Source organism: Typha angustifolia, chromosome 2, assembly GCF_048772165.1.
Source record: "Typha angustifolia cultivar Huaian chromosome 2, ASM4877216v1, whole genome shotgun sequence".
In the NCBI taxonomy this organism is placed as follows: Eukaryota; Viridiplantae; Streptophyta; class Magnoliopsida; order Poales; family Typhaceae; genus Typha; species Typha angustifolia.
The window spans coordinates 349,323-367,281 of record NC_133240.1 but is presented as its reverse complement, the minus strand read 5'-3'; the positions used below and the strand labels follow the sequence as shown (position 1 = coordinate 367,281).

The 17,959-nt window shown below is 35.7% G+C and overlaps 1 protein-coding gene across 1 annotated transcript; it reads right to left on the bottom strand.

Moving 5' to 3' along the window:
• Positions 1–262: 262 nt before the first annotated feature.
• LOC140777508 (protein SENSITIVE TO UV 2) lies at positions 263–17,959 on the bottom strand. Its single transcript, XM_073121670.1, has 13 exons — positions 17,521–17,959; positions 16,356–16,394; positions 15,062–15,177; positions 14,365–14,597; positions 14,240–14,271; positions 13,800–14,135; positions 10,997–11,065; positions 8,579–8,661; positions 5,926–6,261; positions 5,729–5,835; positions 4,372–4,526; positions 1,284–1,480; positions 263–888 (listed from the first exon to the last, which is right to left on the bottom strand). The coding sequence occupies exons 1-13, from the start codon at positions 17,905–17,907 to the stop codon at positions 618–620; spliced, it is 2,361 nt and encodes a 786-aa protein (XP_072977771.1). The 5' UTR covers positions 17,908–17,959; the 3' UTR covers positions 263–617.

Below are 17,959 nucleotides of genomic sequence, written 5' to 3'. Positions count from 1 at the left end.
ATACCATTTAGGTACTGCTGGGATTGGAATCTGAGAGTACTCATACCAACAAGAAATCACAGCAAAGCAACTTACTCTTGTCAGATTATTCAGCAGAGAGATTTTTCCTACCGTATATCCTCTCCTGTAACTCTATTTATATAGAATAACTCATAAGTAGAGGTAATCATAATTTCCCTGGAAAAAGAAAAGACATAATCCCTAATATGGACATTTTTTTTTCGAGAAATTCATACAGAACATTTCTTCTGAAAAAGAATTATACTTCTATTAGCATAAAGGGGTGTAACAAAAAGAGAATGCAGATATACTGATTAGACATAAACCAAGAAAAAAAAGAATTAACAGGGTGTTTCGAGATTTACAATGAAAGTAAATTTGGTGAACAGTCTGGATTTGTTTAGCTGATCGCCAATTATATGCACACTTCCGACTCTAACTCTAGTGCACCCAAAAGACCAGGCCTCTCAAAATCTCCTGCACTAGCAACGGCTCTGGTTGCCGACATCAAAATTTGGCCCCAAGGCTCAATTGTCAGCTATCTATATAAACTCTTATGATAACCACTTGCAGGATGAAGAAATTTCATGTACAAATTAGACGTGCTTTTGGAACAGTCAACCACTCGGATTGCGCTCCCCTAGGAAGGCAAATACTCTTGCTCTAAATAACCGAGCTAAGTCAACGATCTCAGCTTCCAGTTGCATGTTATTTGTGCCAGTGTGAATCCGTTGCTCTCTTCTTTTCTGAGGTAGCCTGTTTGCAACATCAATAGTCAAGCTTCCACAAGATTTACTGCTTGTTAGCACATCCAAAGCCGTCTTTGAGTACGCAGGATGGGATGCTAATCGGTTAAAGAGAATCAATGCTTCTCTTATAAGCACGTTCCTACAAGAAAAGCATTAGTATTACTAGTTTTGGAAAAAAGGTGGAAGCAAAATATATTTAAGGTACTTGCAATGAAATTTAAATTGGTGGAATCTCAAAGAAATATATTGCCTGTTTTCAGAAAATAGTTAAAACTTATTTTGTTTTTTCTTATTCTGTGGAGAAATCCTCACTGGTATTGAACTATTCTTGATAGTTCATAAGAGGAAGTTGAAAGAAATAACTGTGCACTTAATAGGTGCTTCTCAACTAATATCCATAAAAGCAATATTTTATCTCATGACAAACTATAGGCAAGCTAAATGACGTTGGACCAATAGATGCAGCCCATGCTCAACTGCAGGCTGCAATTAATATATAAAAGTCTAGAAATGAGAGAGTGAGTTTCAGGCTACCTTTCTTTGCAGAGCACCTGAGCTTCGGCATAGTTGGTTATTTGTGCATCCATCTCTGATGCAAGTACTTGCATTATCAACTCCAAGAAATTGACTCCATGAGGCCTCACTGGGTCTATAAGAACTTCAAAACAAGACCTGCCATAAGATGCTACATATGCCAATAATAAGATTACTCGCCTACGAAGCTTGAGATCCTGAAAAAAAAAATGTTCTCTGTTATTAAACCAGACAAAAGTGCAACAATATTATGACAACAGTAATAACAGGACCATAATCTGAGATACCATTACCAGAAAACAACATGCAAATCTGACAATAATCTTGTGTCCAAATTGCACCTGATTTAGTAGCAATAGCAACAGTTTGAGATAGGTGCAAGTAATAAATTTTCTCTTCCTTATGTGTTTCATCAAATTTATATTACCCATAAATTCCGACTTTTTGAACCAAACTAAGTTTCCCACCAAAACATAATATCCAATTAGCAGTTAAGATGCTATTCCATTTTGAGTCCCAAACGAAATATCCGTCTGGGTGAGTTTTTTTGACACAAGACATCCAGATGGTAGGTCACCCAAAAGTCACTTACCAAGACAATGAATGATATTCAAAGAAAATTGCTGACATCGATAGCAGTTTACCGTGAATAAAATGCCAACCCATTTAGAAATTTCTTATAGTTATTGTTTGGTCATCGGGTTGGTATGGGTTTATGTAAGGCGATCCCCATTATTACTTGCAAAATGCAATACTAAATGAAATGGCGATTTAGTATAACTTGCCAAAGAATAAAAAATTCACCTAAACAAGTATTTTGTATTTAATCTCACACCTTATTAGTGTTTAGGTCCATTAGATAGTTGCAGTCTAAAGCTGGCGGTGTACGTAGAATGTGATGCTAACAAGTTCTGCTGATCCAACTAGCTTGCACAAAACTTATTAGTCCAAAAATATATAATAATATACAATATTTAAACTATCCTAGTTACAATCTTTCTTACAGTGTGTGGCAAACCAACACGCTCTCTAAAACAATTATTTGTCCCCTACGTACAAAGGTTGAAGCAAATACTGCCTCTAGGATACTACAACCCAAATCCTAAGCCCTCATTTATTTTAGGAATAACTTTTTTTCTTATTCTAAAATACAATCTTTTATTTCTGAATAGCAACTAAACATCATAATAGTCATATTTTATAACACAAACACTTTCATCAAAATTACATCTTATACCACACATTAATCCAATTATCAATTTACCCTTAATATCTATTACATCAATCTACTTTATACCAAATCAAATAGTATTTATCGTAATTTTGTAAAAGACAATATTTTTTTCATCTATTAATGCACTTCATATCATGTTAAAGGTAATTATTGCACCCTTATTCTAAAAATACTAGTGAACATAGCAATAATTATTTTTAGAATAAAAGTCTCATTTTGGGAATAACAAATAAGAATACATATTTTAGAATTACCCTTATTCCTAAAGTGAACAAGGCCTAAATGTACATACACTGAAATTCACTTAAGAGCCATGCTAGACAACTTTCACAAGACTATTAAGAACAACAGACACATGATAGTTGTACTTTTTTAAAATTATTTTTTTATGTAGATTCACAAGATTGGGGTTTTTGCCAAACATACTTTTTCAATATTAGTCCGAGTCTCTCAGACTAAATCCAAATATTGGTACAAACTCCCTGTAGGTCTATTATTTGGATATCCGCCTAATTTGGATACGACCATATGAATACTAGCCCTCGCATGTGATGTCTAGGTACGGATGTACTTAGGCTTGGTATCTCCAATTATATATCCAATTTATTTGAGCTAATTTTATTTTACTAGTTAATATTTGGACTAATCTATTTTGAATCTTTCTTTTTCATCTACAATTATATGAGATTATATTGTGTATACAGAGCACAATAATATGATTTAGGTCTAAAATGGGACTGGTTGAACAACCTTTTTCATATTTATTTCTTTATATCTAATGTTCTTGGTGAATTTAGGGAACTTGATTTCTTTAGCAGCTTGACATGTCAGGATGACTAATTTTTGGTCTTATACATGGTTTAAAAGTGTCTCAAAATATAATTAATTTTAATCTGACTTTTAATTGTTCATTTTTGAAGGAAAAAATTCATTCGTTTTTGCATGTATAATCCTCACATGGGTGATCTTGCCATTCACTTTGGCTAAAATATTGGTGCAAGAGCTATGGGTATGTTAGGGACATGGCTAACTTGCCATGTCGCTAATAATCTCCAATTATTCCTACTGTGTTTTATGGGTGTATGCTAAAATATAGCTCACCGTACTTGATAAATATTTAATCCAACATATAGTTTTAATTACATATTTTATTAAGCATGATTAAATTACCTTAATCATTAATTAAGGTATAAAACCGTTGGTTGATATGTATTATTTTTTTATCCTTGTCGTGATACAATTAAGCTGTCAATTTTCCACCTAAGCTATACTTGTGCTGTCAATTGGATGACAATTTGTAATTTTGTATCTTGCCACCTCACCTTGTGCATACCTCTATAAAGACCCCGTTCTCATGATTTCAAATTCTTTTAGAATGCTGCCATCTTTCCTTAATTATTCTAAATTGGAGCACTTCCTAAAGAGCCAAAATTAAAGTTCAAAAGCTAATCAAAATAGAACTTGGCTTAGCTAAGTTCTTTAATCAACCCAATTTGAGAAAGCTGATTTGGAGAGAAAGTTTAAAATTGGCCAATTGAAACTACTTTTCTTAAATGGCCGAATTAAAGACAATTTTTTAAATCGCTCAATTTGAATCTTCCTTGATTGGCTGAATTGTGTAATTATGCAAACCGTGAACAGTGAACCCAATCCTTCTAATTGGCCAAATTGACTAATTGTGAACAGTAAATCAGCCGATTAAGCACAACTCTAATCTACCCGATTAAGTTTGGGTTGCTAAGCTGGTGTGTCAAAAAAGATTTAAGCACTAAACCTACAGTTAAAAGTATGACCCAAATATTTACCTATATTGATCAACATACTGGAAAAAATTTTAAAAAGTATAAGACATACCAGAATACCAGTTCCCCCACGAGCTAAACATTCTGATAAATCCTCAAGAACTGAGCCAATTGCTCCTTGTAATCCATCATTTTGATCCCCACCTGTGCCTGTATGGTCAGTGCCATCTTTACCTCCACTGCAGAACATTGTCAGCATCTTCGGGCCTACAGTCAAAATCAATAAAAGCATTACATTTCGTAAAACATGCTAGGCAAACAGAAGCACAAACTAATGGGCTTCTTTCTTGACCAAGCTCAAAAGGCAAGGGGAAAGATCAGTATTGAGTAAAAGAATGCACGGACAAAATTACTCAAATCATATGTAACATGGGGATGATATAAGCTGCATTTATATCTTACTTAGGAATCAGAACACCATTCACCAAAAAACAGAACTATGAGACTTATTCATGTGAGTTATAATGTTCAAGACATCATTGACTACAAATTGAGTTGTTTCCTGGTAGCAGATATTTTTTTGTTTACGAGAATATATTACAATTAATGGTTATATTATAGTTAATGGTTGTGCCAACGATAAACTCAACTGCATGATCAGTCTTTCAAAAGATTTAGTAGACTTTTCCAGGAGGCAACTCAATGCATACCTCCACCAGGGCACCCATGTCACTGTACAACATCCAAGACATTCTAAACATTTATAACCCAGCCAATTGGAGTTATTTTCTACCCAGAAAAGCATCAAGGATATTTGGTTGCAATAAACAACTTAAGAATTTGCAGGTGGCTAGATGAATAGTTTACTGTAATGGGGCTTGGTATCATGACTTGATAATTATCTCATGCCTGTATTCCTTCAATAGCAGTTAAATAAGTTTTGGATAAACATAGTATAGAATTTACACTGTACAAAATTTTAATCTGAAATTTTTAATTTTCTTTTCAATTATATCTCATTGTTTTTTACTAAGCAAATAAACTAATAGACTGTTTCCTAATATGGCTATGAAATTAAACCACTACCAATACCAATAAGCACCACTAAGCATGGAAAGATTGATTCTTGTCATGCATTAGTAACAAAGTTTACTATAATCTTGACAAATCAATATATCAAAGTGTTAGGTAGCAAAAAAATAGACATAGAGAATGATGCAGAAACAGGGAAATAGGTGAACAGAGATAGTCTTCCTTCTTAAGGATTCTTTACATGCAAAAGAAGCCAGAGTGGATGTAAACTGAACTAAAGAGACCTTACAAGAAAATTTACATAAACAAATTGGAAGTCATATGAAGTATATGTCATCAATCTGGTAGAGCAGTTATGTAGAAATAAGGTGGAAATAGTCAAAAATACACAACAACCCAAATACGCAGCACCAAAATAGTGAAGCATTAGGACCTACAATTCAAGAGCAGGAAAAGTAGATGGATAGCTTGCTTTTGTAAAACCAAGCCAACTTCCTTCTGCAGAAACTGATGTATGCATTCTAGAACTGACATCAACCCAAATCTGCGAGAAGTGTGATCTCATCAGAATTCAGTGGCTGACTATAGAGGAAAGAAAAGGAAAAAAACACCATTTCCAGATAATGTAACTTACTTTTCTCGTTCTGAATTGGGATTGCTTCTCATCAAAATGAGAATCATTATAGATAATGCTTCAGCACATATACTTTCCTTCAACTTTTTTAAAGCAACTTTCCGCATTAACTGAAAGATCGACATCCAACTTTTGAAAGGCATAGTGTCATTGTGCCATCCATCTTGGTCATTGGATGCGCTCTCTGGATGAAAAAATCTTATACTCATCAAGTCTGAAGTTTCACCTTCATTGGATGCCTCCTCAAAATTAAGGATCTCTACTGAGTGATTCTTTTCTCTAATGTTCTCTTCACGGACATCATTGGTTAGAGACTGCTCTACCAGGACATTGTTCCTGAGGGCACACTGAGAAAAATCATATTGAAGTTTGCTATGAGAAAGAAATAACGGATACCACCCGTAACAAATAATTCATGATAAACGATAATGATCAGAGTTTATATGACATCAATATTCATAGACTTTTAGCATAAAAACCAGCATCCCAGTTTTTCTTTGTATTTATAGGAAAACATAAAAAGTGGTGCTAACCTTGTCTTGGTGTCATCATATGCCACATCAATTCATTCTAATTTTGCAAACATTACTCAAAACCACTATGCAGGAATTTAAAAAAAGCACAACAAAAATGGATCTGTAGTCTCCGGACAAAAGTCGACACCTATAATAAACATTTGTCTTGTAGATCAAGCTTAGCAAAGAGTGAACATCAGAACAAATGGAATATTTGAAGGGGTGAGTCTGCATTTAGATATATGGCAAGTTCTATTGAAAAAAAAAATCAAGGGTTAAATGGTTCATTTTCACATTGACACCCTTACTTATTTTGACCTCTCAACCGCTCACTATCTAATATTTCTCACCCTTATGACCATGTTAACGAAATACCACCTCCTCCAACCCCCCCACATCATGTGATAACAGCTAACTGTTCGGAGATCTACATAGTTTTTTTTTTTTTTTTTTTTGGGGGGGGTCGCGGGGGTGGTGTTCAATGTGTAGGGTGTAATTATCCCAAAAGTTAATCAAGCAACAAGCGCCAAGACAAGACTATAATAAAAAGAAAGAAAGAAGTGAGAGAGAAAGGAAAAAAGGAAGTATACAGACTTGCAATTAGAAATACAAGGGGAAGCGCCCAGAGGGAGGGCATTCAACTTTCCACTATTTCCCTTCTTTCCTTTTCTCTTGTTTTCCTCTTTTTTCTTCCTTTCCTTTTTTATTTGCCTCTTCTCTTCTTTTATTGTTTCTTCCCCATGAAATTCGAATACTTCAGTTGGGGGTGTCGTACACGTATCCGATATGTATCAGATACGACTAAAGGAGGTACTAAAAAAATTAATTTCATTTTTCAATATGGCTACAATATGTCTCAATACGGCACCAATGTGGCGGGATACAGTTAGGATACATTTTTAAGTTAATTTTGAGTCAAGCAGAGGTCGAATATGAAGCTTAAAATGAATCTCCACCTATAAATCCATGTAACTACCAATTAGTGGTTACATAGAATTGAATTGGAAAGTCCTTAACCCTCATTTATTATCTGTATTATCTAATGATGGACCATGGTCAAAGGATTTTTCGATAAGCTTTTGGTGCTATGAATTGCTTATTGTGGATGGAATGATACACATTTTTTACCATATATTATGTTGGTTGAAATAGATTGCAAATATTTTTTTATTAATTAATTTATTGATATATCCTTGCCGTATCAGTATCTTGTTTTCTATGGATTTGTCGTATCCCTATATTCCTATCCTAACATATCCATATCATATATCTATATATGTGCTTCATAATAATTCTTTCTTTCCTTCTTTTCTTTTCTTTTCTGACTCAAACTTTCTCTACTGTAGCAGTAGGTTTGTATTCCACTATTCCTCTCTCTCTCTAAGTATTTCTTCTCTCTTCCTTCTTTTTTCTTCTTTTTCTCCAAATTTTATTTTTCTAATTGGCTTTGGTAATTTAATAAGTACTGCTACATGTAGAAGTTTGATACAGTGCCCGAGCAAAGCTCTTTTTTAAATTTAATTTAATTTTTCCTTTTCTACTTACTTTTCTATTTCTCTCCTATTTTACTCCCTTCTCCTTCTTCCATCTTCTCTGATGCTACTAGAATTTCGACACCAACGTGCTACCACCATTGCTGCTCATTGTCACCGGATTCAACTATGTCGTCATTGAAAACTGCCACTTTCTGACTTCTCTCCCTCCCTCTTTATTTGATGGGATTTAATTTCTCTCCCCTCCCCTTATTTTACAGATGTGGGAGATGGAATCTTAATGGCCTTGAGATGAACTTTCCAGGAATACTCAATAGCTACAAAGGAGTCAAAATTTCTTCCATAACTTTTGCTTTTTAACATGAAGTTTATGGTCGTAGTTCCCTCTCAAAGAAAAAGTATAAAAAGACTAAAAATGGCAAAGAAAACAGTGGAAAGGACATAAACCTTGAGCAAGAAAGAGACAGGTGCCAAAATTGGATTGATACAGTCAAATCCAAATAGTTGGGACTTAAGGCTTGTATGGGCATCAAGTCATAAGCTTTTCCGATGTACCACAAAGTCATTTATGAATAGTTATGAAGTGTCACTAGAAGCTTAAATATGTTAAATGATCAACTAAAGCTTTTAAAGAAAAGGTCATACCTTGTATTAGATATAATTTTGCAACTTAGCAGGTGGTGCAAGATGTTGTGCAATATCCGCAAAGATTTATCAACAACTAACACCTGAAAAGACATGGTTAAATATAAAAAAAATAAGCTAATCCCTAAAATCAATGCTCCATTATTTCGAAAAGAAAGTTTGTCGGAACATTCTCAATATAAGGTTAAACTTGTGTTTTGTCAACATTAAATAAGATTAAGATTAAGCATCATGGTTAACAATCACCAAGCAAATTTTAATGGAGAACTTGATAATTGATATGCAGTGCTTAAAAGAAGAAATCAAGTCCTAGATTCATTGAAACACAACAAAATGATTCATAAGTGGGTGCATACATAAATATTTCAGGGTTCTTTTACATAATTGCCACTGAGAACTATTCAAATATCACAACTACGATTAGGTTCTTCAAGATATCATAATTGTCATTGAAATCACTGGACTCTTTCAAAATCATCATCCTGTCAAGTTTACACTAACTAACCATAGTTAAAAATTAACAATATATAATTCAGAAAACTTCCAAGAAAATGCCTAACAAATAGGCCCAATAGCCTTCAAGGTTTTCCTGACTAGATTAGCTTGGTTTCTTCAAGATACTGTAGCATTTGGGACCAAGGTTGACAGAAAGAAGTCAAATTTAGGCTCTCTGCATGACATGAGTAATGTTGAGTGCTACAATATATCTACATGGATCCATCCAGGTCCTTAAAGCATAGTTAGATAACCATTTAAGATCAGAATCAGAAAGCACATCCTTTTTGAATCAAACATGTACAACTCCTCCAACTGAGACCACAAATAACAAGTCAATCAAAATGAAAAATCCTAATACTGGATCTCACATGTCAAAAGTAAATTTCTGTTGCTGCATTTATATGCATACAACTGAAATATAAACTTAGCATCATACACATATATTGGCTTGATATGTGGTGAATTTCTGCTGGAAAACATTGTTTCGCAAGATCACAAAATACATATAAGAAATGATATGCATACAAACAAGTAATACTATGGAGGAATTCTCCACAATAACAGAAAGAAATATGACCCGCTCAATTCCAATGAAAATCATGAGCAGGCCATAATGGAGCAGCTACAATATGGACATCTCTAACCATATTCTATTCACTTAATTCACTAACTCCTATTCTAATAGCCAAGACTATCAACTTAATTCTACTTCATCTTATTCTTTCTTCAAGAAAAGCAAGAAAGCAAAAATTATGAAAAAGATTAAGGAACAACCAACCATAGTATATAAATAACTAAATAAGTTATCTCAGAAAATTGTAGGGCAAGCAAAAAATTATTCACCTGTTAGGCCAACAGATCAATGCCAAGTTCTTTCACTAATAGCAATTTCCCTACTGAGAACGAAAGCAAGAATTACCATTTTAGCCATTAGTTCCAAGGGCATTCTAGAGATCATAAGGCAATGTTGTATTGGTGGTATTATTAACTTTGCGGATTTTCATACAACTGGGCATTTTTAAAACATGAGCCATATGTAGTTGCTATAGGGGCTATGTCACGTCCTTGACAGATAATGTAGCCTCTCGTCACATCTTTGACAGATTACGTAGCCACATATATGCTTCCAGCCACATACTAGGTGCAGCCTAGCAGCCAACTAAACAAATATGGTGGCTAGTGGCTAAATACGTGAATCAGCAACATATGCAGATTGGACATGTATATCTTAAAAATTCATGCATAAACAAACCATATAGAACCCCAAAATATCCTTATAATATCCTGCCAGAGACGTGATGAGAGGCATACAGGTTATGCGATATATGAATAAAACCCGGACAATTGTAGAGATCGGAGAGCGAAAAAGGACTGGTAAATTCTCTTTACCACGCCTCCCTCTCTCTCCCCTGAGAAGACAAACTACGACTTCTTTCTAAGACATCCTCTGAGACCCTTGCCAAACTGACAACCACCTCTCAACCCACATATGTGCCACAAGAAACAAGGCACCTATACTACCGTTCTCCCTAGTTGATAAAACTGACAACAGATGGTGGAGCAGAGTGCTTAAAATGTAAGTACCATGAAATGAGATATCTGAGTGTTTATCTAAAAACAATGTTTTCGACCTATTTCCGTTGAGATCTGAGTATAAATCTTAACATAAGATTTTTTATCATGCTTATGTTTATATGAAATGCATTAGTGATAGATGAAACATACAGTTAATTTTATATTGCTATTCTAGAAACATGCACACTTTGTGTGCAATAGACAGTGATAATGTGATATGACCAACGTCTTGACAAAACATAGTGTAATGTTACACATAAGGCAGTGCTGCACCATAAGTTAGAATTGCTTTGTTGATCTTCATTATGAACATCAAAAATTTTAACAAAAAAAAACATTTCTCACATTTTCAACACTGCAGAGACTGAGTAGTGCTTCGAGCAATGCATGCAGCTCCGCAGTCCCATTATGCATCTACAGTTTACAGAGGGTATAAAAGTTAGTAATGTTCTAAAGTGAACTAATTTGAATCGCACAAGGTTTTGAGGATTTCAGAGCATACTTCAGCTGAAAGAGGCTTTGGCAACTTGACAATAAGAATAAAAGAGAAAAAACTGAAAAAGGAAAGAATTCACTTTTTCTATACTGGCGCAGACACCAGCAAATCAAGTTTCATAAATGTATATAGATATGTGACTGCTTACCTGGACAGACATCTATGTGCATATGAACATAGTACATTGATTATAAACTAATATATATATAGGGGAATTATCTATTAGCAATATTGCAAATGCAAAAGCACATCAGAGAAGTAAAATAGAAGTTTAAAAATAAAATTATATGGCAGCCTATTTTTCTTGTCCCAGGGTTGTCATACTTGCTGCACGAGAGGCCCATCTAGGATGATCACTTTATATTCACGGCCTAGGGAAATGTCGCCTAGGACTCCCTAGGTGTTATCCAGCATGAACTCTTCTATTCACAAATAAAATCTGTTCCAACCTAAGTTCAGATAATGATACAACATGGCATGTAGGGTGTGTTTTCATAAGAAGAGGAGCGCATTTGCTTATGCCTACCTTAATCTATAGTGATAGGTGCTGACCAACGGAACCTTATCAAGCAATACCTTAACAGAATAATGGTGAAAAAGAAAAAAAATCACAAACCCAAGCCCCCTCGCTAGACTTCAGAGAAAAGAGTACTTTCTTGCCCAACAAAATCAAGTAAAACAGCTTATAAATAGTATGCCAGTCGGACTAGTCACTTAAGGAAAGGAATTAATGTGATCGAGTCAGGTCGGGTCACCTCGCAGAACATTGGACTCACTAGGTTGAGTCAGTTAGCTAGTTTAGTTAAATTTTTATTTCAATGGAGTCAATTTCTATTTAGCTTGTTACGACCTAAGTTGTTTAATTAGTTCGTTCGGTCTGTTTAATTAACTAGTTAGGTCAAGTCGATTAGCCTCCTTTAAATATGTGGAGTGCAGCCAAATTAGGGTATGCATGAATTGATTGATTTAGTCTCTCTATCTCTCTCTCCTCTCTTGTGCCTCCTCCCCTCTTTCTCAAACTCTAGCCGCTAGCTAGCTCTTCCCCACTCATCCGTCGATTTCTCTCCTATTTTAGGGTCAACCATCTTTTCCCCCTTCTCTCTCTATTCCGACCAACTACCTCCTCTACCACGCCCCACCAGCACCTCCCCTCCACCAACCCACCGCTGTTCCACTCAGCCATGCCTGCATTTTCTTCTCCACGCAACAACCATCTCACCGCCACCACCAACATCGTCGCTCTTCCAACAAACCATCACCACTACCACCGCTGCTCTACACATTTTGACCACTCCTTTACCATCTTAAACCTCAGATACAACCCCTAATCACGTCCACCCTTTGCTACCAACGCAATAGCACCATCCACAGCCCCAAACAACACCTCCTACCATCACCACCATGGCCTCCATCCTATACTCCCATAACAATCCCAATTTAGATCCCGATTAGACATCAAATAGAATATGAATTTAAGAAGGGTCAAAATACTAAAAATGTAGATCGAGAAGCTACAAAGTCAATATATTAGTTTCGTAATTTTTCGGCGACGAAAGAATATTTCATAAATATTCTCCCAGCACTGCATAGATTGGGATTTTTGCAACGAACTTAGATCTATCTCCGAGATCGGGTCCATAAAAGAAACAAGCCAAAACCTAATCCAGCTCTGAAATATATTAATTTAACTAAGAATTGTCCGTCTTAGCCCGTTCAAACGCATCGGGAATTTTCTCAAGCGAATGGGACAGGCATTCGAACGCCAAATAACTTGCACTCACTTCCTAGGCAAATCGGAAAGCAATTTTATATGAAAAAAAATTCCTCGGACTTCCAATATTCTGAGTGGTTTTAAAATTTTCATATAAGTCAAATAAGTCAATTTTACATTTGGAAAACTAACTGGGACATCAATTTCAAAATGAGCCTAGTTTTATATATAAGTTTTAACATGAATTAGATGTATACACAAAATTAGGGGCAGACTTAAAATAGTAAAACTCAAGCAATACTCCTATACCTTTAGAGTTAGACTCCCTTCTTATGTTGGGTAGATTGGGCAACGGTTGTGCCCGTGTAGTAATAGATAGCTGAATTTGAGCTCTTTAATATATATTAAAAAAATTCAATCCATAAAATAATTTCTACTAGGTGCTAATCTTTCATCTTTATCCAAATGCACAAAAGAGACCGATCACTGAACCACCAAGGACTTCAGTGCCTCCAGCATCATCCAACAGCACCTCTAAGCAAGAACCTATCCCTAAATCACTAAAGCAGCTTCTTTGCCACCAAAATACTTCAACAGCACCACATCAACCCTCCACCCAATCTCTAATTTATCTTAGTAACTGCTTGCTGGAAGCCCATAATTAAGATTTAAGAGTTCTTCAGTTCTTTTTCTGCTCATGTTACTACTTTATCCATTCTCAAATTTTCAGCTAACAAATCAGTACTCTTTGGAGATTCATAAACTTTTCTTGCCTCCTATATTAAAAATAACATTTACAACCTTATTCCATGTTGAACAGAAATAAAATAAAATAAAATAAAATAAAAAGAATAAAGCACATTAAAAAATGATCATTCTAAAGTAGTGTAACTAAAATTTTGCATTAAAGTGAAAGAGTTTGTGCTTCAATATGTACTTACCTTCACTAGTATTGCACTGAATTGAGATAGGGCATCATACAGAGATGTGTCAAAACAGCTCTCATCTTTGCAAGAGTTCACACCAGTTTCAGGTTGTCTCATGCATCTAAAGAGCGCAAAAACATCTTCTGAGCAAGACACTAGGAACTTTGAGATTGAAATTCTCGTACTTCCATTGTTCTGAGAATCCCAGATGGAAAGAAGCTTGTTTGAAATGTGTGCTAAAGATGAATTTCTTAATGGAGTATTGCAACAGTCCCAAGAAAAATCTGTTTGAATACCAACAGCCTTCCCATACTTTGATTGGTCATTGTTATTCTCGAAAGAGTAGGTTTCCTACATAAACATCACAACAAAAATCTAGCACTCCTTGGTAACTGAGCAGAAAAAGAAAAATTAGAACAGGCAAGTTTGTATGCGTGTGATAGCAATTTAATTACCTTTACAGTGCCTCCACTAGAGTTACTCAAACCTGAAAAATATAATCATGGAGAAATAATTATTAAAAATATTTAGGCCAAAAGAAGAAAGCTTTAGTGTGGCAAAGGAACACTATGTCTCTTACTATTATCAATAATGACTCGGCGCTTCAATTCAGATACTGAAGATAGTTCAGCAGTTTGGCCATCCTTTTTCTTTAAAGCATAAGGATCATTAGCTTCATTAGATTTTTCACAACACTTTTTTGATGTCCTCACAGATGCTTGACCTAAAGAACCAGTACATTTTTGTCCATTAACACACCGATTAACAATCTGGTCAAATCCAATGTCATGCTGATCTGGCTTAAAAGGTTCTCTGCAAGAGATAAATCAATTGTTAGTCACTCCATCTCAAGCATGGGTGCAAGCAATAAGAAGAAAGCATGAAAAGGCAAGAAGGAAGACAAACAGACAGTGTAGATGAGCTTTCAATCTGACAGAACATGTAATGCCTCCTAAAGTAAATCAGGAATTAGGAAGCACAAAGATAAGCAGAGGCAAGAATTACCAAACAACCTACACTCACTTCCCAATATAATTTTGGCATTATCAATATCCATCGAAGAACACATCCATATAAGCCTTATTGATGACTTATTTTCATAGATGAAGGCAAGGCATGCCGCATGCATGTAAATTTTGTCTTTTTGAACATATGTCTGATGCACTAGAGGTCAGGATGTAAATTTAATTAGACAAGTAGCTGTTTTAGTTCGACAACTCCATCTAAACACAGAATTACAAGAAAGAGAGAGGCTCACAAGAATGGAAACTACTCACTTTGCCTTTCTCAAATTTCTGATTTCCTCATCTTTAACTTCAATCTGCATAAATGCACATTTGAGTTGCTCGTCTTTCTTTGTCCTCTCCTTTTTTAGTTCCACACATTCGTGTTCCTGGACACCAAAGTTTCAACTAATTGGCCCACATAAATGAACTAACAATAAATGCTAAGTATGCTTCAACTCTCGAACAACATTATTAGCGAAGATAATTATTACTTTTACCAGCTTCATAGTAAGTGAATGATATTTGCTAGGAATGGAGATTCATTTGAATGGCAACCTATCAATGTGTCTAAAACATACCTCTGGAACCAGCCAGTTAAGTGGCTAAATATTTCTGAGTTGATGTAGGAGTGTAGGGAAATAGGGTTCGAATACCAACTAATGTAGAATAGTTGTACGGAAGGGATCAAATCAAAAAAAGAAAGGTTTAATACAGCATACAGAGACCGAAAACGCAATTAAAACATAGATATTAAGACCTTAAGAATGTTTGCTCTAAATTCGAATGTGTCATGCAAGGGAGAATCTAAGATCAGAATTTAAGTTTTAAGTTGGAGGTAAAAAGGCCAGCTTTTGGGGCTGGACTGGATTGTTACTGCCCTAGCTGCAGACTGCCTGCTGTAGGGAATAAATTCAACAGTTTAGGGCAATAAAAGTTTGCCACCGTAGAAGTTCTGTTATCAAATATAATCAAACATGGTTTTAAGAAGGATCAGCTAGGGTTAGGTTTAGGTTTAGGATAGAAGATGGTGGCATCAAAGAAAAAGATTAGCTACTTAAGAATTAAGGTAGCAGATAAGCATCTAATGCATGCAAAAAGATGAATTGAGCAAAGCTGTAAGTTCATGCAAAAGCATGATGACTAATGAAATTTGGTTAAATAATATGTCCAACATAATTTCACTGCTCTAATTCACTTCATAGTGATGTTTTCATGTGTATATTGTCCTCCAAATTCACAAAAAAATAAATTTAACAATATTTGTCAAGCTTCATATGAAGTAACATCTAACTAGTGCATGAGACAATAAAACTTTTCGCACTCTATATGTTTCATCAGCATTTGACCGTACAATATTTTAGAGCACATAAAACCAGTATCCTTCCACAAAGAATAAAAAAAGAGAGGAGAATGAAGTAAGAATGTTAAAACAAATTCCAAGGAAGATGATCTGATTTTAGTTCAATTACTGATTAACATATAGTTTTTTTTTTAGAAAGCACAAGCTATGACATTCTAAAAATAACTTAAGCAATGATATTGCAAAAGGATTGCAATTGCATACCAAGTGACTAAGTTGCTTAGAGACACGGCCCAGCTCCCTCTGCAGCATACATAGATAGAATTAGCACCTTCTTATATATAAAGTGGAATAATAATTAAAAAGAAATTAAGAGTTCAAAAGCAATGAAAATTTTGAAATCTATAAATCATGATTCACATATATAAGGAGGCTACACCCAACAAAAGTAAGTTTTTTAGCAGAAAAATGGGATAAAACTCCAACCAAACTTGTCCTGAAAACAAGTTGGATCTTCAATGCTGTTTTCCCCAAATTTTCATAGGTAGGTTGATCTTCAGTGCCGTGTGAGATTGGCTCGATATTAAGTTCAACAGTCTCAACTATGTTAACATGAGCTTGATCTAAAATGATAGACTCAAAATTGAATCCAAGATGAGCATGATCAAGCGATCGCTCAATTAGTCTCATCAACCCATGTGTTTGTATGTCTGTGAGTCTGTACACTATTACTGGTTATTTTTTATCCTTTTGGCCTTCATATTAACTTTCTTTTCTTTTCCTTTTTCTTTTCTCTTTCTTTCTTTTATATCATATTAACTTTCTTACTGCAGTAAATTGCTAAAGGTCATCCAGTATCGTGACTATATTACTAATATTTGTAACTTAAGTAACATTGAAGAACTCTTCGAAGGTCTCTCTCTTTCAATATGAAATGCAGCAAGAATTCTCATGTCTGTATCATAGTGTGCCACTTAGCCATCAGCACATGGCAGACCAAAACATGTGCCACACCAACAATCAGCATAGATGCCACGAACATCGACATGGAGCATCTTAAGTGTTGGCGGCACACCTGTGCTATCCGGCATGGAAATCCTAATTAAGCACTGCAATAACAAATTGAACACTTCCACGACAAAACACTCCTGCTCCCTCTTCCACTAATACAATAAAAACAATTCGAAGCAGTATTGCAATGGCGCTTGCACTTCAAAATTCCCACTGCAGCATAACATAATCCAGAGAGCGTGCAACACTAAATGCAACCAAGAATCTCGGAGTAGCAGGTACCTCATAGAAAATCTCTTTCGATACTTATCCGAGGAAATTGCAAAATTAAGATACCAAAATCGCCAACCATCAAGGATTACCGAACACGCAAAAGAAAAAGAAAAGATCCGATTTTTATCCAGTTTGGGAACCTCACCTTCAATCTTTCGACTTCCTTATCTTTCCTCCCGCCTCCATCACCGCTCAGTGCGCCACCCAACCCACCGTTCTTCGAGCCCCAAGATCCTGCGATCTCGCGATCAGCAACCAAACTGGCTTTCTCCGGAAACCTCTGGGAGAGCTCCCGGGGAGGGGAAAAGCCAAAACCGGCGTCCTCTAAGAAGCCGGGTTCGAGCCCAGAAGGTGGAATGGGGGTAAACCATGAGGGGTTCCTCGGAGGGACGGCTTCTGACGGCTCGGCTAGAGAAGAGGATGGTGGATCGGTGGAGGCGAGGGGATTTCGGGAGGAGATGGCGTCGAGCTCGATGCGAATGGCCTCGTCCAGGAAGTTCTCGTCCCATTCGTCGATGCCCTCGAAGCTCATCGGGTATTGGCGGCGAGCCTCACCGGAGGGAGAGAGGGAAACGAGGAGCGAA